The sequence below is a fragment of the Gallus gallus genome, chromosome 7 (assembly GCF_016699485.2).
Source record: "Gallus gallus isolate bGalGal1 chromosome 7, bGalGal1.mat.broiler.GRCg7b, whole genome shotgun sequence".
Classification (NCBI taxonomy): domain Eukaryota; kingdom Metazoa; phylum Chordata; class Aves; order Galliformes; family Phasianidae; genus Gallus; species Gallus gallus.
Window position 1 is genome coordinate 2,292,916 of NC_052538.1, and position 26,650 is coordinate 2,319,565.

At 41.4% G+C, this 26,650-nt stretch overlaps 3 protein-coding genes across 7 annotated transcripts in view; 1 reads left to right on the forward strand and 2 right to left on the reverse strand.

Annotated features, from left to right (window-relative positions):
* Positions 1-8,440: 8,440 nt before the first annotated feature.
* NUP35 (nucleoporin 35) lies at positions 8,441-16,053 on the reverse strand. 2 transcript variants are annotated; one of them, XM_040704142.2, is made up of 9 exons: positions 15,969-16,053; positions 15,376-15,546; positions 14,074-14,201; positions 12,287-12,347; positions 11,586-11,727; positions 11,123-11,192; positions 10,904-11,032; positions 9,329-9,493; positions 8,441-9,004 (listed from the first exon to the last, which is right to left on the reverse strand). In XM_040704142.2, exons 1-9 carry the CDS (start codon positions 16,000-16,002, stop codon positions 8,927-8,929), a joined length of 978 nt encoding a protein of 325 aa, XP_040560076.1. In that variant the 5' UTR covers positions 16,003-16,053; the 3' UTR covers positions 8,441-8,926. The 2 variants fall into 2 exon arrangements, with proteins under 2 accessions (XP_040560076.1, XP_040560075.1); XM_040704141.2 differs by having other exon boundaries at positions 15,361-15,546.
* A 237-nt stretch (positions 16,054-16,290) lies between these two features.
* On the reverse strand, positions 16,291-22,796 carry DUSP19 (dual specificity phosphatase 19). The gene is made up of 4 exons (XM_421855.8): positions 22,506-22,796; positions 22,383-22,429; positions 20,653-20,805; positions 16,291-17,545 (listed from the first exon to the last, which is right to left on the reverse strand). The coding sequence occupies exons 1-4, from the start codon at positions 22,723-22,725 to the stop codon at positions 17,324-17,326; spliced, it is 642 nt and encodes a 213-aa protein (XP_421855.2). The 5' UTR covers positions 22,726-22,796; the 3' UTR covers positions 16,291-17,323.
* Positions 22,797-22,818: 22 nt separating this feature from the next.
* Positions 22,819-26,650, forward strand: part of NCKAP1 (NCK associated protein 1) — a 64,688-nt gene continuing 60,856 nt past the window's right edge. For 3 of the 4 annotated variants that reach the window (XM_046943944.1, XM_040704130.2, XM_040704131.2), the window contains exons 1-3: positions 22,819-23,063; positions 24,309-24,396; positions 26,244-26,426. The gene's annotated coding sequence lies outside the window, so the exon portion shown is untranslated. Of the gene's footprint in view, positions 23,064-24,212; positions 24,397-26,243; positions 26,427-26,650 lie in introns of all 4 variants that reach the window. The other variant, XM_046943945.1, reaches the window with a different exon arrangement.

The window sequence follows — 26,650 nt, forward strand, 5'->3', positions numbered from 1 at the left end:
AAAAGGTGATGTAACATTAAGTCTAAGTTTTCTAGCAGAAGCTAACCAGCACTGAAGTGTCTTCAAACTAATTTGTTAGTTCCATAGTGACTTAAGGAACAACTAAGGGAAAATTCTATTGCAGTGCTAAGCCAAACTCTGGTCTACATGCATTTTGCTACTTCAGATCCACTTCGTAACCTGGAATTAGTAACTTCATCTTTCACTTTACAGATAAAGAAATTGATGAACTGAAAACTATAGTACATCTCCACCAATCCCATGTTTCAAGACTGCACGCATTGTGCAGGACAGAACCTACTTCTTACCGAATATTGATGTAGTGCTTAGGAGGGGCACTATCACAAAAACAGGAGTCTGAAGAAAGTCAGTATGAGAGCACAGATGCCAGAACAATAGCTTTGTGTTCCAGCAGGCCCCAGACACCCATGAAGCACTTAACAGAAGATTCCAGGAATTGCTGCTGAGGACAACCTTCAGCAAATAGGAGAGGGGATCTTTGGCTTACAGACAGACTGAATTACAAGAGCAAGATTATTTCCACTTAACAGTGAAATTCTACAAGCATACGCTTTTATAGCAACCTAAAGTTTCTAAGGCCATCACTTTTTTTTAGCAATTTGCTATTTATATGGCAACCACTGTGCTTACCTCCCACCACAGTAAAGACCACGCAGCATTTTCTCTTGCCTAGCATTTTGGCAGTTAAAAAATGAAAAACAACAAAAACTACCACAAATTCCCCAGTTTTAGCATATGAATTCTCAGCTCCTGGGCTCTCTGTACCTAGGCAAGCTTTTCCCACTGTGCCAAGGCAGTGCTGAAAACAGGGCCTTCTTCCAATAGCTTCCAAGTTGCATGAAAACTTACACAGCTTCTACTGAATTTCCTTTGATGTCATTAGCACATATACGTTGCATTAAAAAATACTGGCAATTCACTGACTATTAAAGTCCTACCATAATAGAACTGGAAACTTCTATTTTAAGATTCTCAGTCATTTTGTTTTCCTCAAACTTATTTCTCATTCTAATATTTAAAAACACATGATACAAAACATAGTATTGCCAAGTCTTGAGATTTCCAGTTGAAATGAGATGATTTGGTCTGTTATGTGCCTTGAAAGAACAATCACAAAATACTCTAATTGGAATATCAATTGCAGCATCAGTAAACAGTCGCATCTATCAATCTTACCAGAAATCCATATGCTACTGGCAATAAATGAGTTTTGTTTAAGAGTGTTTACCACACTTTGGTGTTTTTAAATAGAAATATATATAATTACAGGAAATCTCCACAATCTTACAGGGACATTCAGCAGGAATATCTGACCTGAAGGCAACAGCAACTGCCAGGTGTTATTTACCCTGGTAACTCAAACTTCAGTAGGCTAAAATACCAGCTTTTATGCTGAAACAGCATCAAGATTATCTCTTCTGACTTCTCTCAGATTTCTAGCAAAGAAAGGCACAACCTTCAGTGGAACTGACCTCTCCCAGTTCACAATAGATAATTTCTTTAGAGGAGAGAGAAAAAAAAGATTAACAGAAGAGATTGTGGAATCAAATACCAACACAGAATTCCTTTCCTGTCCAAAGACTTCACACAAACTCTGTGCACAGTTTCCTCAGTCCATCCTATAGGGACTCAAATGTTAGCAGTTGCAGATGGTCAAAGAATGATACCCACAAAACCACCTCTAACTGTCAAAAAGGAAATCCTTCATCCAGCAAGAAAAGAGCTGGCACACAGTGCCAGACAAAAACATCCTAGGTATAGTAACACTGCGTGCTTCTTTCCCTACAGGCATTTACATCATTGCTAGGTCAGCTGTGCTTCACACAGTTGCCACTTCAAACAGTACAGAGGTACTGTTCCAGAGGTGGCAGTTCTTCCAGAAATAGGTGGCAATTTCAATTGCAAAAAAAAAAAAAAAATATATATATATATATATATAAGGCAGAGAAAGAACACTGGGAAATACTCCTGAGCCACATTTCTTACTTCATGCTGTGGTAGACCCAAAAGCAAAAGACAAGTTTACCTAACCTCTATTTGTTGTGCAAGGTTCAGAGAAAAGTTCCATTCCTATAATTCTGCAAAGTTAAAATTAAGTCAGAGCTTTAAGCTTTCCAGATGCATGAGAAATGGAAGATAGCAAAATATGAGCTTCCAATACTTGAACTTTCAAGTAGCTCTGTGATATTTGTACAGTAGAAAAGTTTCCCAAACACCTTTTCAAACTCATCCTTCAAAATTCTTTTTAGTTTTTGAAGTAATAGTTATACTTGACCTCTCTGTTGTCACATTACATATTCTGTTGATGGTTTATTTGGTATACACACAATGTTTCTGAAGGTCCATTACATGCCCATCTACACAGTCACCTGCCACAACTCTTCCAGAAACAAGTTACACAGCTGCTCCCATACCACATTTTGCTATGCTATTGCAGTTGTAATTTATCTACCCAGTAAATGTGTTTTTATTTCACAGAATACCAACTACCCCCACTGTATAGTGACAAGTAATGAGCTGTAACATATACCCTTTCCACATCTATCAAGATCTTATCCAGTGGCAACTCTATAAATAGCCGGTAAAAGCATTTCAAGTCTCCTAGAGACTAAATCCGCAGAGATAAAAATACAGCCATTAACATCATTTACTCCACTAAAATACTAATACAGCATTTAATTATTAGATATCTACTAGGCCAGTTGTCTCCATAACAAAATAATTTAAAACATTTAAAATAACTGAAATTACATGCAATTTTCTGTTTGCAACATCAGATTGATTTTTAGAAAGATACATAAGCCAAGATCTGTTCTCACCCTATCCCACTTCTACAGCTCTCTTGGAGTCACAACATCCTTAGAGTTGGAAGGGACCTCTAAAGGCCATCTAGTCCAACTCCCCTGCAGTGAATAGGGACACCACGCAGCTAAATCAGGTTGCCCAGAGCCTGATCCAGCCTCACCTTGAAAGTGTCCAGGGATGGGACATCAAGCATCCTTAGGATGGAAACTCTTTGATAGTTCTAAGAGAGAATTGCATGTGCTAGAAAACCAGCACATCTAAGTAGGTGCATAGGAATAATGGCCAATGTCTTCTCCACTGTACCATCAGCAAAAATGAAGCCTATACTGTTCAAGACATTTGTAAGCTCTATTGTTAATAACGTAGCCATTTGGAAACAATCACATAATTACCATTAGACTTACCAAGCCTGTATGTAGAAAAGACTTCTGTGCAGTTTTTACTCGACCACTTTCAATCTACAAATAAACATCTCCATACATTCACGAGTACAATTCAAAGAAAGAAATTGCAGCACTTGAAATCAACAGCCTATTACATTATCCTACAATGGGTAATTTTAACTGTATGTCATCTACTGAAACATCATCCTACATGCTATTATGCTGCATGCTTAGAAAACATTGCAGGCCTTCACTCAAGCCAGCAGTACACTCTCATCCCTGGCGGTGCTTCTGGGGATCAATCCCAGAAGGTTAATAAATCTAATTTGTTCACTTCAGAAAGAGCTGAGGCTGCTTACCGGGAAAGCTCAGTAAGTCAAAGTACTTGCCAGCTAAGAGACACGCAGAAGAAAAGTGAATCATATTGCAGCAGTCCTTTTTCTGCTTGCTTGCTTCTGAAGAGGGAGTTTTCATTATAGTTTGATAGTTAAGACCAAAGCCATCAGCATCAACAATCCTTAACCATACTCAAAACTTCATGGAAGCAAGGATTGAGCTCTGTAGGATTGTTAAATATTTCTGAGCATTAGATTGGAAACTGACAGTAGTTAAGTTAACAATGTATGCTATTAACATATTAAAGATCTAAACAACTTAATGAGATCATTTCAGTGTTTTACATCATGACAACCAATGTTGCAACCATGACTCTTCAAAGCCAGCTCCATGCTTAATTGCCAGCAGTTTTGGCAAAGGAATAAGAACCATTTGGTGATTTGGTGAACTAGCACTCAAAAAAAATTAAAATCCATTAAAATACTCTGCTACAGCACTTTATCTGATAACCAATCTAGAAGATATTTAAGTTTCAAAACAAAAAACCTATTAAAATGAAATGGATAACCCACACTACGTTATATATATGTATACCCATTTGTCAGGTTATCCTTGCTTCAGGTATTCACTGTTGCCCTCTTAACACCACAGAGGTCGGCATTGATCTTCAAAAAAAAAAAAAGGTATTTAGTGTTTGAAATAGGATATAGTAAATAACTGAGCAAAATAAAACAAACTGTACAAAGCAATTCTCAACTTTTCTATGCTGTTTCTAATCAAGAGAGTATCTACCTTTAAGAACAAAAGGACTGACAAAATAGTGCTTTGTCTGCGCAGCCCCAAGTTTTTGGGGTCACTTTCACCGCACCTGCTCCTACTACCAATAAGCTCCTTATATTACCTGTTACTTATGCAGTCGCTTCAAAAGGTAAATTCACCAACTTTCCATCAAGTTGTTGACAATTTCCAGCTCGTTATTTAATATACAGCTTTTTTTTATTCCTCCTGGAAGGCTGAACCCTCATTCATGAGCATCAAGAGGTATTTGGCAGTCAGTACTGCTTGCACCTTAATACTCACTGTGACTTGTACTTCATTAGAAGAACACTTCTTACACTCATCCAGACAATTAAAAAAGCACCATAGCAGCATCACCACGAAGTTGCCACAGGACTGATGTTTTCATAAATCATTCCAGTGCTTATTCCAGTGCCTTCTCACATGCAGTCTGAAATTGAGTAAAGCCTCTCCTGATTCTGAGCTACTCACAACCCAAATTAGTTCGTTTTCACTTATTTAACAGTTTACTTATTTTAAGCACACTTAAGCAGCACTTTCTTGCAGTCCTATCTCTGGTCTAGACATCCACAATCAAGTTATAACTGCTGCAAGGTTTGTATTCTCATACATATGCCTAGCACCGAACAGAAATTCACACAAATGGGGTTTTCTAGTATTTTCTGCAAAAATACTATTCCTTGATTGTATCTGTCTCCAAATAACAAGATGACTAAATACTGTTAAGATTTTAAAGAACTATTCTGTTGAAGCAATTATTAGAAGCCTGAATTAGCCCCAAACACAGTAAATTATGTATATAGTAAATTTAGAAGCAAATCCTTTCTTCCTTTACCACGAAATCATTAGCCCAAGTACTATTACAAAACCACAGCTCATTCACCTCCACCTGCTGCTGAAGTTCAGACAAGCCGCCACAAGGTGGAGGTAGACACCTATAGTTTGAAATAGTTTAAACCAGAGAGGCAGGCATGGTGGACTCCAACATCTTATCTTCAATTTACATCACTGTAGACATATCACCCAAATAAACACCTCTCTGTCAAAATTACAAGAAACCTAGATTGAAGAGGGTTGATATGGAAAGAGGATGAAAAAAGACTATTAGTTACAAAACATAACCATAAATAGTTAATAAGGACATGACCATAGAAACAATTAACAAATACTTCTAGAAGTGTATTAGATTCCTGAGTAACTTGCAATTCCTTGCAATTGAGTCAGAACAGAAAGCATTTATTTCGGTTTTGTTTTAAACTAAAGCCACAACCCTTACAACAAAAGTATGGGGCTTGTGGGACTGCAGAGTACAACTAGAACCAAAACTGAGCATTGTAAATATTACGCATCAGTAGTTGAAGTCCTCAGCTTTGGCTTTACTGTAAATCACAGCTACAGCTAGAAGAGAATCTTCACCAGGCAGCAGACACACAGCGAAACAGGAAGAGCTAGATTTTTCAAGGCAATACTACCAACCAACAGCAGCCAATCTTGAAAAGGTTTTCTTGAAGACACCTCATGTGTTTCAGATTCTTCACACGTACTTCCATATCACCTGCCCCTTCATCACACACAGCCTCTGTACACTCACATAAATAAAGACCTCTCAGGAATACACTGCAACAAAAATATGTGGTAGTTTCTGCAGTGTGGCACTGTTACATCCTCATACAAAGCCCAAATCACAGACATAAGGGTTTACCTACTGCACTGTTGACACTAAGCCAACATATTAAGGGGAGCCTTTTACCATACAAAAGCCATATGAATTTAGTAATACTACTGTTCACAAGGACGCAGGTTTTATCTACATAATTTCTACATAATAACAATAATACATAATAATAATAATACATAAATGTCAGTCTTCTTTTTATTACTTCCAGAGCAAAGTAAATTACACACACTAATCCCAGACATCCATCCTATTCCCTGCTTCAGTGTGTCACCGTTCCTTTAACCTCATTTATGAACCTGACACAAATCTGATTCAGGTTCTCCCCACTGCAGAAAGACTGAAGATAAGGAGAAATTGCATTAGTTCTATGATAATCTGTTGAAAAGTAATTTTCACAGGACTATTTATCACATCAGATAACACAACAGAAAGCTCAGTAATACCAGCAGAGCAGCAAGGTCCTCAGCTGCAGCAAGTGAGGATTTGCTCAAATGCAACAGCCATGGGCACAGAAACAAAGGGAAGAATCTACTTACCTTTATAAGGCCTCAGGTATGCAGGGATCTCCAGCAAGATCCCCTTCCCCCCACTGCCAACCCTTAAATGAAGGCTGAGGAGGAGGAAGAGGCCTTTAACAAGCTATCTCAAAGGCTATGTGCTCACTTGATCAACAGTTACCTGAGAGCTGAGAACTCTGTACATGGAACAGATCCTCCAGGAAATTATGTTAAGGCACACACAAGACAAAGAGGTGATATGAGACAGCCAGCATGGCTCTACCAAGAGCACATCACACAACCAACCTGCTGGCCTTCTATGATGGAGTAACAGCATCGGTGGACAAAAGAAGGGCAACTGATGTCATCTACCTGAATTTGTGTAAGGCCTTTGACATGGCCCCTTATCACATTCTTATCTTTAAATTGAAGAGATACAGATTTGAAGGCTGAACTATTTGTTGGGTAAAGAATTGGTTGGATGGTTGCAGTCAGAGAGTTATTGTCAACAGATCTATACCCAGTTGCAGGTTGGTAAAAAAAACTGTCTCCCCAGGGATGTCTTGCAACTGGTGCTCCTTAGAACTTTATCAATGACTGAGACATTGGGATAAGTGTATCCTCAGCAAGTCTGCAAACACTAAGCTGAGAGATGCAGTTGATACAACAGAAGAAAGGAATGCCGTCCAAAGCAGCCTGAACAAGCTTGCAAAGCAGGCCCACAGGAACTAAAGAAATTCAACAAGGCTAAGCACAAGGTACTATGCACCTAAGTCAGGGCAATCCCAGGTACGTATACAGACTGGGAGAACTCCTTAAGGACAGCTCTGCTGATGACTTGAGGATCCTGGTAGACAAAAAGTTGGACATGAGTTAGTTGTGTGCACTCCCAGCCTGGAAGACAACTGCATCCTGCGCTGCATCAAAAGAGGGGCAGCCAGCAGGTCAAGGGAGGTGATCCTCTACTCTGCTCTCATGTAGTCCTGTGTACCACATCCAGGCTCAGGGCCCCCAAGTACAAGATGTAGAGCTCTTGGAGCAAGTCCAGAGAAGGGCCACAAAGACCATCAGTGGGCTGGAGCACAATTCTTATGAAAGGCTGAAGGAGCTGGCCTTGTTCAGTCTGAAGTAGGCTCCAGGGAGACCTCATTGTGGCCTTACAATATTAAGACTATAAACAGGAAGAAGACAAACTTTTTTTTACACAGGTAGATAGGGATAGTAGGAATGGCTTTAAGCTAAAAGAAGGTTGATTTAGGTTAGATGTTAGGAAAAATTTTTCTTTTAGAATGGTGATACACTAGCATAGGCTGCCAAAAGAAGTTGTGGATGCCCCATCCCTGGAGGTGTTCAAGGCCAGGTAGGATTGGGCCCTGGGCAGCCTGACCTAGCAGGTGGCAACCCTGCCCACATGAGTGGAGCTGGAACTGGATGATCATTAAGGTCCTTTCCAACACAAGCTATTCTATGATTCTATAAGAAAAACTTCAAGGCGGAGTAAGCGTCAAATTTAAATAACTTCATTCACAACCAGTGCCTTAGAAGGAATTTCATAGAAGTAATTCCATGGAAGTGTCCTGAAACAAAAGTAGCTCTGGTCACCAATGCTGCATTTTTTCTATTCAGCTATTTCAGCTCAGTGTTTTGCAGTGTAGAAGGCTAGAAGCTGATAATTATTATCAAGTGCACTGCTGTAAAATACCCACGGAGATAACTTACATACCAATACTTAAACTGTGTATTCTTATGCATAATAAAGCTTACACCATAATTAGTTTTAACAGAGGTTGGTACTTCAGCAAGAGTCAGCAGCCTCTGCTCTGCAAACAAGACTTACCAAATGATTAGGCAGCATCTACTTCAAGAGTAACACAAACAGTATTTCCTCATAGAACTCATACTTGTCTAAAAAAGAACCTAGAAAAACTTCACTTAGCTTTATTAATAAAGCAGTTAAAAAGTCACTATGACATTTAGAACAGGATGCCAAAGAATTATAGAACAGCAATGAATCCAAATTAGAAAATTAAAATCACATATTAAGAACAGTCCCTATGGGCCTGCTATACATAGTGTTATTCCTGCAAGCAGCCCATCATCTTTGCTGAGAAGCAATTCACATGAAGTCACGGTAGAAGAAACGTCAGTGCTTGTATTTTTTTCTACAATCATGCAATCAGAACAAACAGGAAAAAAAGCTCTAATATTTACACTGATGCAGTTTTTAAAACCATGTGTATATTGCAATCATTTAAAGTGCAAGCTACATGTCTGCTGAAATCACTGAAGGCATAACAGGTGAGATATAAATTAAAATACTGACACTAGTAGTTATACAACTAACCACTGACGCCAGCAGCAGATTTCGAACCCTGACCAACTTAGTGTGTTACTTCTTGTTGCGTTTATTACCAGCCGAATACATATTCCATTGCTTTAGATACAATACTTTCATCTTTCTTAGGCGTTTGTCTGTCAGAAACCACCTAGAAAGCAGGAAAAAAACAGGAAGGAAAAAAAAAGAATGAGTTCACACAAGGGTTAGTGTTAAAAAAAACACACTTTTCCTACATGTTACTATATTATGATAAAATACCTTCAAGTTTCAAAACAAGCCCTCAACCTCTGGACAAGTAAATAAACTTGTTAAATGATTTTGTAGGCCTACCTATGCACATAAACCAGATCTTTACCAGTGATAACAGGAGAAAAAAAGGCTAAGGTCATATTGAAGTTAACATGCGTCCAAGCCTCACACTCATAACAGAAGATTACACAAAAAACACATGCTTCTGTTTCCCTTAAAATACCTGGTAGTCACTCGTGGAAGCTTTATATGCTGTTGCAAGAGGTCTCATTGTAGAAATCTTTGTAGTATTTGCAGGCTGTACTGGTGTGCCTACAATTTTTGAAGGCGGGGTGAAAACTGAAGGCATTGAGGATGCAGAGCTTCTTTCGAAGTTTTCCATCACGCTCTTAAAAAGAGGATTAAGGTAATGTAAGCCAATACTAAAAAGCACTTTACATCTTTGGAAGTTTATCTATAATTAAGAAACATACTCATATCCCATAGAAAGCAATGATTACACTTAAGTTCCTACTAATACAGAGTGCAAAAGGTGTTTCCATATATAAGATCCCAAACATCTTCCTCACTGCAATTATTAATACACTGCATTATGCCACTGAGGACTAGTGGAAGCTCATAGTCTATTGATTATATATACTGAACATCAGACAAGTTTGAAACAGTATGGAGAAGACAAAAAGTTGCAGAATTTGTAACAAGCCTCAAGAAGCAACTTTTTCAGGACCGGTTAAACACATGTTAGTCTCCACAAGTCTCTTGCCCCCAAAATACAGATGATTATGGATGTATTTACCCATATTTTAAAGTGGACACTACCCAAAGACAGAATGAGAATTCAAAAGCGACTGAAAGATGGGATGTCTGAGAATTACTTGTCTTAGATCGCTACGTATGGAGTTTCTGTTTATAAGCAACTCAGTCAATGATACTGGCCAGCAAAATAGTAGACAAGGTAAGAAAAGAGCCCTACCATCACAAGTCCATGGAGGAAAGGGGCACTGAAGCTTGTTTCTGAGTTTAAATCCACATGAGAAATGTTTCAATTGATAAAACACCAAATAATTTCAAGCTCCATTTCTAGAGCATTATTCTAGCAGGGTTTACATTTCAAAGCGTGCATTACTCCTTAGTGTCACTTATCCTAAAAAGAGACTTTAAAAAAGTATCTGTAAACTATGGAAGAATCACTCCTTTGCCTGTGTGCTGCACTCAGTACAAAGTGCTGCAGGAATTAATGGAAAGAGCACTGGAAATGCCTAGAAAATAACAGCTCATTGAAAAAATTAGTCTCAAATACAACCACAAATAAGTGAACCATCACTTACAAGAGCAGGATGTGTGTTCTCATGGTACAAGTTGAAAAACAGGATCAGGACTGTGCTGCTAACAAATTTATAAGCCTGAAGTGCTACAGCATACTGAGGAGTCAGAGTCAGGTAAGCAGTCACATGAAAAGGAGGCAGGAGATTCAAGAAACAACTGAGAGCAACAAAGATAATACCAAGTTTCATTTTGGGAAACACTTATCTCAATTATCTCTGACGTTATAACTTGAATTCATAGCACATACAGCAACATAACTGTATTACAGCTTCCATACCTCAGAGAGTGCATCCATAGTGATCCTTTTCAGGAGCATTTTGTCAAATTATTAAGAAAAAAATTGTATAGAATATAATAGATAACTTAACTACATGTGCTCTATTATCCAAATAGAAAAAAGTGAGTAGGGGAAATAAAGAGGAATCCCAAAAACAGAGTGCTTAAGTTTAAAAGAGAGCAGCTGTTAACTTACTTTATCTACACAAGGTTTGACACCAATCATGATGGATTCACCAAAAATTCTTCCATCTTTGCTTAAGGCCTTTCGGGCTTGAAGCTTAGACTGATATCGAATATGCATCCAATTTCCTGTGTTGGACATCTGTATGTGATTAAATGAGAACTGTGAAACTTAGCCTTCTAAAGAACGAGCCAGAATGCTTTCAGAAGTAAGCTTCAGACTAAGACATACCACATGCTTTAATATGTTTCCATACTGAGCAAACTGTAGAAGAATATAGGAAGCAGATGCTTGGGGGAATCTGAAAGACAAGAAAAAATCCCAAAAAATCATGAGTTGCATAAGGTTTTTGGTGCTAGAATACAACTCTACAAAGGGTTTTTAGAAATCCAGAACAGACCAGAACTTTAATAACATTTTATAAGGAGTAACTCGAGTAACACTATCTTGTACGCATTTTTAGTTTGCCATAAATGGAATGGTAGAATGGTGCCTTTTTAACTTACTAATATACATTTAGAGCTAAGCTTCCTCAAGAAGATAGCAGGTTTGTGCACCTGCTGGCTTTAACCACAATTGTATTTTCTGAAGAACCAAGGAACATCAGGTAATAGCAGTGCCCAAGTGCCACTTGTTTCTATACATTGCCAAGACCTTGCCCACAGTTTTTCAAGTATTTCAGAAATGAACTTACCCAAAGACAGTCACCCATGTATCATCAAGTTGATCTTCTGAAGTTAAGGAATCACCCTGAGTATAGAAAGGATCCAACTGAGCTGGAGACAGAGTAGTCTTTCTAGGCTGCCCAATACTTGCAGGACTGAACATGCTTGAAGCTGTTAAATTAAAACCATACTGTTTAACGTATACCTTTGCAAGACAAGTCAGCTTAAAAGAAATACAAAATTAAGTATTTCACTTGTACACGGAAGAATTCAGTGGAGGTTTATTTGCAGATAAACATTCAGTCGGTCCAGAGTTTGTAAGTTTTCCAACCAGTCAGCAGGCTTCCACCTTTACCCCCACATAGCAGCTATTCAACATAGACACCAAGGGGAAGGAAGACACTCAGAATTAAGCTTAGCAAGAAGCCACGTGTTCATACAGAGAATTGGAAGCCTTATCAACACAGACAACCACTTCAATCTCAGCAGCTTCACTCAAATACAGACACCTCTTGAGCAAGAGACACTGAGTGAGGAACGCGTGAAGTTGATAGAAACTTTAACAGCATGAGTCAAGAGGTACTCCCTATTCACATCTACATATCTTGTGAAAAAGCTAATGAACAGAACAGATGCAGCAAATTAGCGAGGAATTGATGTAGTATGAACATTATTATCTATCAAGGAAAGCAGTAACAAGGTAGATTAAGCATTTTGATGGGACATCTACCTGTTCCAGGAGTTGATGGCATGTTTCCAACCAACGGGCTCTGGGTTAGAGAAAAGCTGCCCTGCATTAAAATACCAAAAGTAAATAACGCTTATAGGTACATTTCTCAGATCAGAACAGATCTTTCTCAGGCAAACTTAACCATCAAGCAGTAATATTAAGTCTGCCTTAAGTTACTTCTAACTTTTTAGACCAATATCAGACATGTACATATACATATTTCATGCATTCTAGCACCCAGTAGATCTCAACTATTACATTCTGGAGTTTCCAACTGATTACTAAGCCTTAAAAAAAATATATAGATTGTTTTCTTGAATAAGAGGCCAAAATTCAAGTACTAGATTGCATGGGAATGCTGAGCAAACTACTTCACAGAACAGTTGCACGAGCAACAGGATACAGGGAATGTTGAGAGCATTTTATCTAACAAGAAAACACTGCTGTTATACAAGAAAAGCAGCTCGCTTAGGTTTAAGTCAAGCTTTAGGTCATAGGAATTGGAAACTTTGTCCAAAAAATCCTTTACTTAACACCAATCACGAACTTTATGAAGCTGAGTAACTTTTGGTACCAATACTCACAAAGTTGAGAGTTTAACTTCGTCCAACCAGACATCTCACTATTGCTGTAAGCCAGCAATTTGCACTACATGCATCGTATGGAAAGGATGTCAGCATGAGAGATTACCAGCATCTGATTTGCATCTAGAAAACCCACGAGTAATGGAGCATAGCCCCTGCTTGTATTCATCATTATTTTCTTTTCCTCTAAACTATTCAGTGTAACTTCAATATTCAGTGAAGGAAATTAAATGTCAACTTCTACTTGCTAATAAATTTCTCAATTTCTGAAACAATTTGAGTGCATTTTTATCAGTCATGACATTTCTTTGAAAGAAGATGAAACAAACCGGAGCACCTGTCAGCCCAGCAACCAGCATTCCAACTGTTAGCTGCTCGTTGCCATTACTATTATTTTTAAGCAGGAGGGGACTCTCTCTCCTCCTTGGAAAACTTTCAGCAGACAACATTTAACAATGCTCGCTCATTCAGAAAAATGCCTTCTCTTTGCATTAACAGATGTATGCTCATTGAAAAAACGCCAACTAACGCTTGACTGCTCAGTTGAGGTAAGCAGGGGAGTTTACTATCAGCATAACCTTCTAGAAATTCTACTGTTGCTCTTTCAAGACTAACCCCACCTCACTGCCCAACTTTGGATCACATATTTTACCAAGTAACGGGATGATAATAACAGAGTGACAAAGTCTCTAGCTACAGCAAATGACAATGAGCCCAAATGCAGCCCAAATCCTGGCTCCACCCCTTCCAGTCACTCAGGGGCTTTGCATGCACCTGAGCTCCCCTGGGTGGGTCCTGCCTTCCTACCAGGTGCTCAATCACTGTTTCAGGTCCTGACTTAGCATTTGCACTACACCTACTAAGAGGAAAGCATATTTGGGCCACATAACAACATAATAAACTGACAAGAAGGTGAAAAGCTGTCACAAATCTGAGTTTGTCACATACGAAGCACGACAGAGACATAATTCATGTTTTTTCATTCTTTGCAGTCTATTGAAAACCCTTAAAAATCAGAGGCAGTTCCACGAGCGAAGCTCTCAGTACACAGGAATAGGCCCACAGGAAGACTAGAGTACATATCAGCATGATCACAAGACTCACCAGTCACTTTGCTAACTCAGTTGCATAAACTGTTGTAAAGTACTCACTAAAGTTCTACGATACCTGACCTTGCCTTCTCAGAAAAAGACAGTAACTTACTGCTCTTCTTGAGGTTAGTGGTGAAGATCCAAGTCCAGGACTAGATAATTCATCATATATGCTTCTAACTGGTGGAGCACCACTTTTATCTTTATGTGTAGGGACTACTGGCTGTGGGGGAGAGCCACCTGAAGTTAAAACAACACAATGAAAGGAAGCTTGTTACTTTAGCCTGCTGCTAGTTGTTTTTCAAAGTTAACAATGAATTTAGCTATGGAAAAACTCACGTCATAAGCTTACAAAACAGCCGACCAAACTGTTCAACTTTGAATATTTTAGGCAAGAATACCGTGTAGTTATCAGAAAAAGTCTCCTTACAGAACTATCAGCTAAAACTTTGAGATCTCTGGATGCCAAACACACCCTACATGCACTTGTTCTTTCTAAGCAGTTGTGATCATATCTACGTTTTCCCATTCTAAGGCACATTGTAACATTATTCAACTGTTCCAGACCAGCTTCTCCATGGGAGAAATGCAAAAGCAAAGCATTTAAGACTTTGAGGGCAAACTACATACTAAAGAGCCACATCAAAATGTGCACAGACATTGCACACGCCATCACATTCCCACTGAACTAACTTCTTTCCTTCCTGGGAAATTTTACATTAAATATAAAGGTAAGCTCTTGAAAGCATGAACTAGAGTGAATTTGGACAAGATGAAATTAAGTCAGCTAACCTCCTTTATTATTATTATTCCATCTATTTACATTTAACTGTGTGAGTTCCAATATAACAGACAATCACACTGACTATAAACAGTGATAACCCATTTTTATGTGGGTTTACCCCAGCAAAAGCAGTTTGGCCTAACAGTTTTCACTTACAAAACATATGGCAGCGAAGCCTTTCAGAAGTAACTTCCAATCCCCAGTGGAGCTTCCATACTCCTCTCTCAACAGTGTAACACATTCAAGAACTGTTATAACGCATTACTTAAAGCACTCCCCTAAAAGTTAACAGCCTAAGCTCCACTGATGTTCCCCTAACCACTCATTTTGGTTATTATGTTACTCATGCCTCCTTTTCTATAATTGATATTCTGTGGCTGTAATAACCCAATGCAATAAAACTCACGTTTTATAAATAGTTTCCTAAGGGGGTTCTACTTAAGGGAGGGCTACAAAGCGTTCATTAATTGTAAGCCCACGCTGAAGAGTTCCAGCCAACCCCACTGCACACAGGTGCGTTGTTTTGATGTGCTTTGCACACAACCCAAGCCTGCAGAAGCCACGCTAAGCAACGAGACAAACCCAACCGCGACGTTCAGGACAACCCTCCGGCACCTGAAGAGCGCTGACCTGCGAGCAGAGGAGACCTCACGTCCATGGCGCCCACGGCAGGGCCGCTGAGGGCGCGCGGCTGCGGGGTGACGGGCGCGGGCAGGTCGCCCATCAGGAAGCCGGGCAGGAACTGAGCGCTGGCGCCCGGCTTGGGGGAGGTGGGGGAGCCCAGCGTCATCGGCTCCGCTCCTGGGACAACGAGAGAGAAGGAGCGGTGAGGAGGCGTTCTAATCTGATCTATAAAAGGAGTGGAAGAACGAGCAGCGTCACGCTGCTTCGGAGAGCAGTTTCCTTAAAGGTGATTCCTACGTACGAGGAACCCCGCCGAGCCCGGGCTCCCTCCCTCGCCTCACCGCCGCCCAGCCGACTCCGCAGCTGCCACCCGCATGGCCGCCGGGCTCGCCGCGTCCCGTGTCGGTGGCTGAAGGCGGCGGCGAGGGGAAGCGCCGGGCCGAGCGCGCCTCACGGCCGAGCGGCGCCAAGCGCTGAGGTGCCTCCCGCCGCCCAACGGTCCGGCACGCGCCCGATCGCTGCGCGCGCGGCGCAGCGGCGCCAAAGGGAGCGCGGCTGAGGGAGCGGCGGGAACGGGCGCAGCCCGCGGCGCGGCTCACCTGCGGGAGGCGGATCCATAGCGAAGCAGGCCATGCGGGCGGCGGGGAGAGGCGGCAACCGCTCCGCCGGGCGCTTTCAAACAGCACGGAACTTCCTGCCGTCGTCACTTCCGCCGCCGCCATCTTGTGACGGGAGAGGCGCGAGCTGTGCCCGCCTACTTCCTGCAGAGCGCGATGCTGTGGTGCTCACCGCGCTATTGGAGATGGCTGTGGGGGCGGCGCAGGGCAGGGCTGCGGGTTGTGTCTCACACCCACATCGGAATGGAAAAGCAGTGATCGGCTTGCCTCGGGAATGCGGAAATAAAGACCAGGGAACAGTAGCCAGATTTCACATATTTTTCACTTAAATCCACAGTTATCCACACACAGCGTTTATTTTGTTGTACTGTAAGTTAACGTATCCAACCATTTAGAAGGGGCACGAAGGCCACCAAAATACTGCTGTCGACAAAATCTTTGTCACAGATCCTGTATTTGTTTTTCTAAACGTGCCATCTTACAACACTTAATCTGAGATCTGTCAGTAGAGGGATGGGAAAAAGAAACCGGGTACCTATCCTACGATGTGTGTTCACTCTGTGGAATGGAGTGAGGGGGCACTGGGCGAGGGGACTGAACCCAAAGAGCCTGAGAGAAGAAAAATGTTTGTAACAACCTCTCTGCTCTGCAATCGTCTAAAAAACCCATCAGCAACAAAACCCTGCCAGCTTGTTTCCTAGCACTTGGAAAACATCATGTTAGTGTACTTCCAGTTGCTGCCTGATGGGAAACAGGAGAAAGAAGTGAGGCATTAAAGCACCCTACACCTTGTTACTTCCATCAATGGACTATCCACTCTATCTTTTTATATATATTTAGTGGTTGGCCAGCCCAGAAAATTCAATAAAATCCTCCTTAGTTTTACGATTGATTTAAGACCCAATAGCAAGGTATTTTCTTATATTAACATCTTATCTAGGTGTTACATCCAGCTAGAACGTGTAAAGATTTGGTTTAGCATGAAAATAAACAGGGCGACTTTATAATCCCAGTTACCTTCTAATTTCCTCTCTGCATTGCCTGCTTTCTCTGATGGTTCAGTAAAAAAATTGTTCTGTTTCTGCAAGAAAAGCTTGACCTTCTTTCATTGCTCTAGGAAGAACTTTCTCTTGGGTAAAACATCAGTGAAGTCAGTGGAGCACCATTTGGCCTCAACACCAGATGCTGAAAAATGGGAGTGAACATAAGAAAAAACAAAATGTAGAGAAAGATTTTAAAGTGCACCTGTGAAAGAGAGCTGCAAAACGAGAGCTTAAAGTACATCCAACATCTGGTACCGTATAGTCAGAACAGATTGTTTCACTTCTCCCTTTTCATCAGTCGTGATCACTTAAGCTTCCATTTGCCTTTATATTCTGCTCTTGGTACTTGTGGAGCTGCTCCATGAAGCCAGGATTGGGACAAATAGAAGGCCTTGCACTTTTTACCAAGGAAAAGGCTGAAGCAAAACTCAGTCCTTCTGAATTCATCAGAAAACCGATGACTATTGCTGCTGCACGGGAGACTCCTGCGTTGCAGTGGACCAGGACCACACCATCCTTCAAGAAATGAATGAAACATTAGTTGGGACATTCATTAAGTAGATAGAAACAAGAAAGCAGAGCAAAGAAACTTGATTTACAATATATTGTGATTTAGCAGAAGCTCCTTGCTAAGCTCAAAGCAAACATATACATAAATAAATACTTCCAAACACAGATACGTGAACCCCAAAGTAAATATTTTTCTAACCAGGGCTGCTTGATTAACAAATACTTCACACCTAACTAATGTTTCAGAACTAAAAGCCATTCTCTGTCCTCTTCTTCAAGTCCTAGCAGTAGCTTCCTCTTGTAAACACCAAATCATGGACAGCTTGGCCACTAAGACACTTGATCTACTTAGGCTCTAACTTTAAAATGTATTTTATATGAAATATGGAAAGGAAGTTGACTGTATGTTGTTACCAGGTTAAAAACACAGAAAGGCAGCTGCAGTGGTAATGCTAAGTCATGGACTGAAGCAGTAATGGAGAACCTGGTAGGAAAGCAGGACCAACCCAGGGGAGCACAGGTGCATGCAATCCTGCTGAGTGACCGGAAGGAGTGGAGCCAAGATTCCCCCCTTCCCAGAGCTCATTTAAGGGCTGGTAGTGGAGGTGAGGGCACCTTTCTGAGGATCCCCATGTATCTGAGGCCTTCCTAAGGTATGTATTGCTTTTTCTTCACTTCTATGTTCGTGTCTGCTGTCTTTGGGTTTATTCTCATTTGCTGCAGCTAAAGACTTTGTTGTCCTGCTGTTATCATGGTACTTTCCATCCTGCTGTAGCATTACAACAGCAAACAATTAGGCACAGAAGCAGATATTAGAACACGTTGTAGTCTTAGTTGCATGTTTCTTGCTTACTCTGGAGTTCTTCAGTTAAATTCTGGTTAAGCAGAATCATGTATAACAACACAAATTCAGAAAATATGTTGTATGATTTGCAATAAATCTCTATTTTGCTATCATATGCCTAATACAATTGTTAGTGATTGATACAGCTGGCTCAGCTAAGGCCTCTCACATGGGGACTAGGTATCCATCTGTACTCAGCTTCCCAGGAAGTCCCAAATGTTTCTCTCAGTGTTTAAAATCAAGCTTATTTTGAATTAAATGCGAAATGAGTATTTTTCAGCCTGCTTGAATATTTCCCACACAACCCTTGAAACACCTGAATGAATCTTGAAAAAGATGCTGCAGGTTTCATTATAAAATAGTAGGCACAAAGACATCTGGACAACTCAGTGTGGCGTAGGCCACCTGCGTAATGACCAGGTGTTGTGATCTTGTCACATTTGTACACCAGGTTCTGGCCTGGCAAAGGCTCAGTCCAAACTGCTTGCCAAATGATAGCGATGGCATTGTTGAAATTGGCATCCTCAGATTTCAAATGAAGGTACTGAAACATGACAGAGCACACACAGGTATTTGAGGCTATACATAAGCTAGACATAAGCAGTCTCTTTGTGCATGTTAAGGATGGACAGAATAATTAAATGGACACTATACACAGAAGAAAAACACAAGAGGGCTGCAGGAACCTTATGACTTTGGTCACAGACCTGCATGTTTCAATCACCTGATGTATTAATACACAGAGCAGAACATGTTCCTGCTCCAAAAATACTCCAACCTGAATAACAAGACAAAGAAGTATGAAATTGAGTTGCACCATCTTCATTGATCACAATACCACTCTTTTTTTTTTCCTCCAGTGGAATTCATATCCTCTTCACATTGTCTGTTGGAAATTGTCATCTTCATTTACTTCCTCTCAGTTATTCCATAGAGTAGACTTGAAAACACGGGCAGTAGTATTAAACCAAATATAACACTGAGCACATTTATTTTTCTTTGGAAAAATCCATTGCTAGCTTATACAAATATAAATTTAGCACATAATGCTTCACTAATTTTGTATTAGATATGAGCAATATGATTTGACATGGGTCACCTAACATGTAATGGAAAATCTGTTTGCCAATTGTCAGCCCAGAAAGGTGACTCTGATCAGTATCAACACTTGTACCATGATGTCTACAGACTCAAGCAGCTAATAAGTGTTAGAATACTTGATCCTGTTACAAGCAACAACTGTTAGTGACTCACAGAACAGTGCACAGTTTTCTTGCTTCTCTAATGTAAGCATTTCTCCTAAGTTAACCATGTTCTGGTAACAATGTCTCATATACCTAGTCTTCCTCATCAGTGAACATCCCTTGCCTCTCACCTTAGGAGATGAAACAGCAGTATCTCTTTGTAATTACTTACGGAAAATAGCACTTCATTATACATCTCATCATGATGTCTTTTAACATCAACTTGACGAAGCAAACAGCATTATGCAGAGAAAAACCTGAGGTGGTTTTTAATTACTTACATGCTTCATGAACTGATCTTGGAGAACACCTATTCCATCTATTACCTGATCTCCAGTGCAACTTTTCCATTATAAAATCACTAATACTGAGCTGTGGGGGGGAAGGAGGAGGAATAAGCAGGGAAACTCCCTAGTTTACAAAATAGTAACTGAACATAAATACTGGAGGCAGAAATCAACATTGTGGAGTTTGGAATGGCAAGTCTCATGTAGGAATGAAGTGGAAACAGTAACAAGAAACCTTGAAAAGGTCATTAAGTGTTAATGTGTATCACATAGCTTGTAAATGATACATGAGAGAAGGAAAGAACATTGTGTGACACAAAGCAAACTGGAGCAAGATTATCTTCTTTTATCTCAAATTGTAAATAATGAATATGGTAGAAATAGTCAAATAATGTACAACAATGTCTGGTTGTCAGGTCATAGTGTCAAAGCTACCATTGGTATAAATTAAACAGTAAGGCCAAGTTTAACAAATAGGAGTCATCCCTCTTGGTTTTATATGTAGAGCAGCTAAGCAACCTCAAATGCAGGTCAGTCATCCTACTCCCTGTGTGATGTCTTTCTCAGGATTTTATCAGCAGTTAAAACCACTGGTTGGCTTCAAGCTACTAACCCATTCTCTGATAGTCTTGCTACATAACTGTATGTAGATTCATAGTTTTTTGACAGAACTAGCTGTTTAGATTTAAGGTAATAAATAACCATACTGTATAGTTATATTGTGTAGATATACTATACCTGGATCTTGGCTTTCTCAATAAACTCAAAACATTCTGGGAAATAGGAGGTGATATCAGTTTCTGGGAGGTCCAAAATAGATATGGTCTTGTATACAAAGTCATTAAGGAAGGCATTTTGGACTCCATAGGCCACATTTAAAATATGTGTAACCTAAGTAAAAAGAAAAATAGAATTCTGAAGACAGCAAGCAATATAAGCATTAACAAAGGTAAATTATTCTTTAGACACAAACAGATTGTAATTTACACAACCACACTGTTCCGCTATATGTGCTATCTACGGTATGCTTTTCTCAAAATCCTACCTTGAGTTAAAATACAGTACAATATGAGGATATGGCAAAAAATCAGTCTTTTTTGTTTGTTTAACTAAAACATAAGCATTCTCATTAGGGCAGTGGAAGTATTTCAAGTGGCTACCTTCTTATCTCCTAAATATATTTTAAGTTACAGGTTTCATTTAATTTACAAGCAGGAAGCAGATGATTCACCCCTGCAGTCTGGACAGTTCATGATGGAACTCAACTTCTGTTTCACAGTACAGAGACAAACTACAAAACACCAAAAAGGAATACACATTAATTTGTCAGATACAGTAAAAAATCTGTTAGTTACATGGAATTTGACAGCAAACATACTGCCAAGAAATTTTAGCTGCCCACTCAGTAAGGGTGGTGAGGCACTTGTACAGATTGCCCAGAGATGCGGATGTTCCATCCCTGGAGATGTTCAAGATCAGGTGAAATCAGGCTCAGAGAAGCCTATTCAAGCTGTAGGTGTCCCTGTTCATTGCAGAGGATTTCAACTGGATGGCCTTTAGGAGTCCCTTCGAACTCAAACCATTCTGTGATTCCATAATACTTTGATAGGTGATGGTTAACACCTCAATGCTGAGAATGATGGTGAGGAAGACCTACTCTCTGAGGAAGGTCACTAGCATGAGACCTGTCAGACAATTTGGTCAATGAGCTTTAAAATTCCTGCTACAAACCACGTGCTTTAAGAGCTCTCTTCCTTCTCATAATGAATATGAGGAAATGAGAAGATCTGTGCTTACCCAAACACATGGACTGGAGGAAGGATTTTCAGCAGAAAAGGCAATTGCCAGCACACAGGTGGAAAATGAAAAGTGGTGGGAGAGCACAGATCATCCAGTAACTCTGCATATTTAAAGCCTGCTCTAACCCATCAGCCTCACATCTGTGCTGCTGAGGTACCTGCACTGCTTACTGGAGTGTGAGGATCCCTGAGTAAACTGTACCTGTGCTTGGCAGAGGAGACCAAGTCTGGCCTCCTGCCACCTCTGCTCAGCTCGAGCCATGGCCAGCTTGGGTTGTTTTCATTTACAGGGAACTGATGTTGAGATAGCAACAGCCACCAGAGCAGTGTGCTCCCTGTCTCACAGAGCTTCCTAAAGGCCTCATTGTCCCCTCGCTCTGATGGAGGAGGGTAGAAGCACCAGAGCTGAGGATGGCCTTGGAACTGCTGCCTTCCCTCCTTTGGCCCCACAGGCATGTATGTCTGGTTGTGCTCAGTGCCTGATGCCTGCACAGAGGGCAACGTAGGATCTGCTGTGTGGAACAGTGACATATTCCAGCTCCTTGCGGAGCCCTCAGACATCCACCGACCTGCTGAGGGAGCAGCTGGGATGCTGTCACTCAGAAATATTTTAGTCTCGAAGAACAAAACCCACACCAAATCAGCATGCCAGACGCGCTGAGGCGTTACCTTATGCTTCCTGAGGGTCTCCAGATCGTGAGCGGCATCCTGCGACCCTGAGGAGAGAGACAGCCGTTGCACGGCGCGCCCCGCGGCGCCGAGAGGAGATGCCCCGCCGCCCGCCTCACTCACCCAACAGCAGCCAGGGCCGCGCGGCGCCGACCTGCAGGTCGCAGCTCAGGTCCTGCACGAAGCCGCCGCCGGGTACCGCTTCCGCCTCCTCCTCCACCTGCAGGCAGGCGCCCCGCCACGTCTCGATGACCCTCCGGCCCGTCAGCGTCGTCACCCGCGTGCGCTGCTTCCGCAGGTTGGCCCTGGAGAAACTCCTGATCTCCTGGGCGAGGGAGTGCATGGCACGGCCGCTCGGCTGCCCGCTGCCGCCTGGCCCCGCGCACGGGGCGGCCCCGCCGGCTGCCGGCCCCCTGAGGGCGGCGCTTGGGCGCGCAGCCGCGCGGCGGGAATGGCCGTGAGGGGGCGGTGGAAGGGCTGCTTCCCGCCCTGCCGCGCGGAGCGAGGCGGGCGTCGTACGGAGCTCCTGCCGTAAATACACTGCCGTTTCTCTGCAAAATCCTCCGTGGCAGTTCGTGGAATAGAGGCTTGTTAATTACTACGGCTCATCATCCCCTCTGGTCTAAAAATGTCCCTAAACATCCATGTGATGGCTCTGAAAGGATCCTACCACAGAACCAGGTACAGAACCAAGCCGGGCATTGTAGTTCTATGTAAAGAAGCCAACAAATGCAGTTCAAGAAGCAGAGGATAGTGTTGGGAGCTGCAGCGCTGTGAGTTATTCTGGGGTATGCCAGAGGCAATTTTCTCACAGGAGTTAGGTTATAAAATGAGGTTCGTCTGAGAAAGGCAGAATGCTGCTGTATGTGGGAAAGCAAGACTCAGAACCAAGAGACAAAGCCAAGGAGAAGGGGCAGGGCAGGGACAGGAGCACAGAGGGGGGGATCAGGGTCACTGAGGTGCCAAACAGAAGGCTGAATGTAACTTACAGCAATCATTTTCTGCAACCAAAAGTACTTTCTAAATACAAGCAAGAGGTTTTGTGATATCCTGCGTGGCAGACGTATTTAACAGCTTCCTAGAAACTGACCTGTGGCCTACAATGGTTACCTTAAAATAATAACGATTTACAAGATTATTATTTTTTTTTCCCAAGGCCTGGTAGATAATTTTGATGAAATAGATCAGCTGAAAGGGGATAAGTGGAGAATCACGTGCTATTTCACAGCATACTATTTCAAGATGCATTGGTTTGCTGCAGCTGTCCTTGAGAAACAGTAAAAGACCAAGAGCTGCAGAGTATCCAACAAGAGAGCGGAGAGCCTCTTATGTCAGGCAGTTTGGCAAAGCCCGGGCTAAATTTGCTTGCGGTCCAGACTCAGAAGTCTGCCTCTGGAGGAGCAGGGCTCTAGGATGTGTCTCTTAATTGACTTTTGCACCACACAAGTACAGTGCATGCTGTGTGAGAGCCTGCAAGACTAAGCTCTGGCAGATATGTAAGGTTCCTATGGTTAAAAGATAATAGCACAGTTAATAGAATTATATATTGTTCCTTGCCACCTGAGCAATACGCGTGAACACGGAAAAGAAGCTGGTCTCAAAGGAGCTGATCCAACTTTTGCCAGGAATTATTGTCATTGCCAGAACTACTCTAACCACCAGGGGTCACTGCTGCACACTAAATCTGTACCTTTGTCTGTGAAATGCAAGTATTCTACAGATATTCGTTGAGGAATTTATATGATATTAATTACTGTGTCACTGTGGTAAGGACACTAAACGCTAACGAGCCTAGATATTAACAAACACTGGTTTTTCTTTGTCACGCAGGCATTTACATGTTGCTGTCTAGTTGTTCATACTCTATATTACGAGATAGAAGAAGATTGTGAGATTGGAGTTTTAAACTGGGATCTCATTTCACAGGCAAACACTTTTTATTGCACTGTTTTTCGAAGACAGAAAACTTCTCCAAAGGTATGGCAGGAGTTGGATGCTGTCTCCCTGTTGCTGAGTGAGTATATTTATGGTATTGCTGAATCTTCAGTTCTTGAATAAGCTCACTACCTATGTGTTTGCAGTAGAGCTTTAAGTTTTCTTTAAGTTCATAGTTCTTCTGTTTTCTGTCACTAAATTCAGCAGAACCTGTTCTAATATATGCCAGATAGAAAACATAAATGCTAATTGTTACAGAAAATATCTAGTACGTATTCAGAAAGCCCATGTGGCAGTGTCATCTCTCTGCTGTATTTATTTCCTTCCACTATTCATTCTGGCCTAGATACTGCTCTTACTCATCTATGCAAAAGAGCCAGATTCTATCAGAAATGTTAATCCGACATTCCAGATAGCACAAGGCTGGTTTCTCAAATTCAGCTCCAAGGAATGTGCATGGTAGAGGGTTGAATTTGATTGCAAAATGCACCAAAAATTGACAGTAGATTGCTTATATCAATAATTTAACTGAAGCAGAGAATGGAACATCAGATAGTATGCTATTAATATTACTTTTCAAACTGAAATAACTACATGATTTTGAGCACTGTAATAAGAGCAATGATGCAAAAAATCAAAATATTGTTAGTTAATTTCTAACTAACAATAGAAGCCACTGCTGTAGTGTGGTAGTTCATTATCTGAACATAAGTGAGAAGTTGAAAGTAACTGTGTGTACTGGTTGGTGACAGCATGACTGTGAATCATGAATGTACCATGGTGATGAGAAAGGCAAGCACAACTATGGAACGCATCAGGAAGTAATCAGAGTAGAGAGGGGGAAATAATAATGCTGTTTTATGAGGTTCTTGTAAGCGTTTTATGGAATGCATTGTGCTATTTGGAGATTATATTCAAGAAAGAAATTTGAAACAAGTGCAATGAATAGCTTAGATCTTAAATCGTGCTGCATGTGTTCATCACTTGACAAAGAACTTGGTGGTACGTCGGACAGGCAGGTCATGTCCATACTGACTTGTACAGCACAACCCCCTGGCATAATAGATATTTCCCTACCATTCGTGCTGCTGCATACATCAGCACTTCCAGCAATGACTTCCCTGCCTCATACATTCCAGAATGGTGTGCCTCACACAGTGTGGAGGCCCTGGCCTGGTGCAAAGTCTCAGTTTCAGCTTTGCAACGTTGTCAAGACACGATGCCTACTCCTGCTGCCCTTCCTATTGCTGAAGGAGATAGGAGTTTGGAGGAACAAGGTCAGAATCATTCACAGCCTAAGCAGTAGGACAAGATGGCACATAGCAGGATGCCTAGAGCATGACAGTCTAGAGGAATAAAGTGCCGTATTTCTCTTCAGAGGCATTTGTACACATCCGTGTCCTGTGCCATTTCCCTCATGTAGAGAAGTTTTGACTGAGAGACAGCTACTCATTTGTTCTCATCCATTTCTTTTCATCCTTAAGACTTGTTATGAATAGAAATGGATCTACATCTGATAGGAATGAAAAGAATTTTCTAGAAGAGAACTAGAGCCCCACCAAAGTGTAAGTGATGTCACCCAAGAACAAACTGTCCTCCAGCCCAACTGTGTACTTCTGTCCCACATCATGAAGGAGGGAGCAGATACTCCCTGCTTTGTCTTTGGTATCCAGTAACATACCTGGGAACTCAGGAAGTGTAAAATGCATGAAATAAGAAAGCTACTGAAGTGCAAACAAAAGTTTGAAATGATGTGTCAACAGGAAGAATGAATTTGTAGCAAGGACTCTTCTGAACCTGGGTGTTGTGAAGAGTGATAAACCTGCTAGGATTGTCCTTTTTTGTGCATGGAGATCATATCACTGAGGAGAGATGTACAGGCCTAAGAAACTAAGCTCGCCAGTATTACAGGTTTTTTTTTCCTAGGATCACAGGAAAGAAGGGGGACAGCAGAGTGGATTGATAAGTTGGTCATCTTACTCTGACAACATACATATGAAAGACCATTTCATGCTGCAAAGGACTGCAAGCAATCGGAGACCCTTCCTAATAATCTTGGGTATGGCTGTTGACCTACTCCAAATACGATCTTCTGTCCCTTGGATGAAGGTAGGCAGTTTCACTTTATGTTATTTATTCAAATGGTTTGCTGGTTCTTGCCAGCCTGAACCAGTGGTGTTCCCCTTGGGATGTTTTCACATAGTGCTGCAAGGAAATTCCCCCGGAAGCAAAGCCATGCACATAATCAAAGTCAGGGCTCTCGAAACACTTATCAAGGCATTCCTCTCTGTTCTCACCACACTTTGTGAGCAATCCGCACACATGAGCAGGCT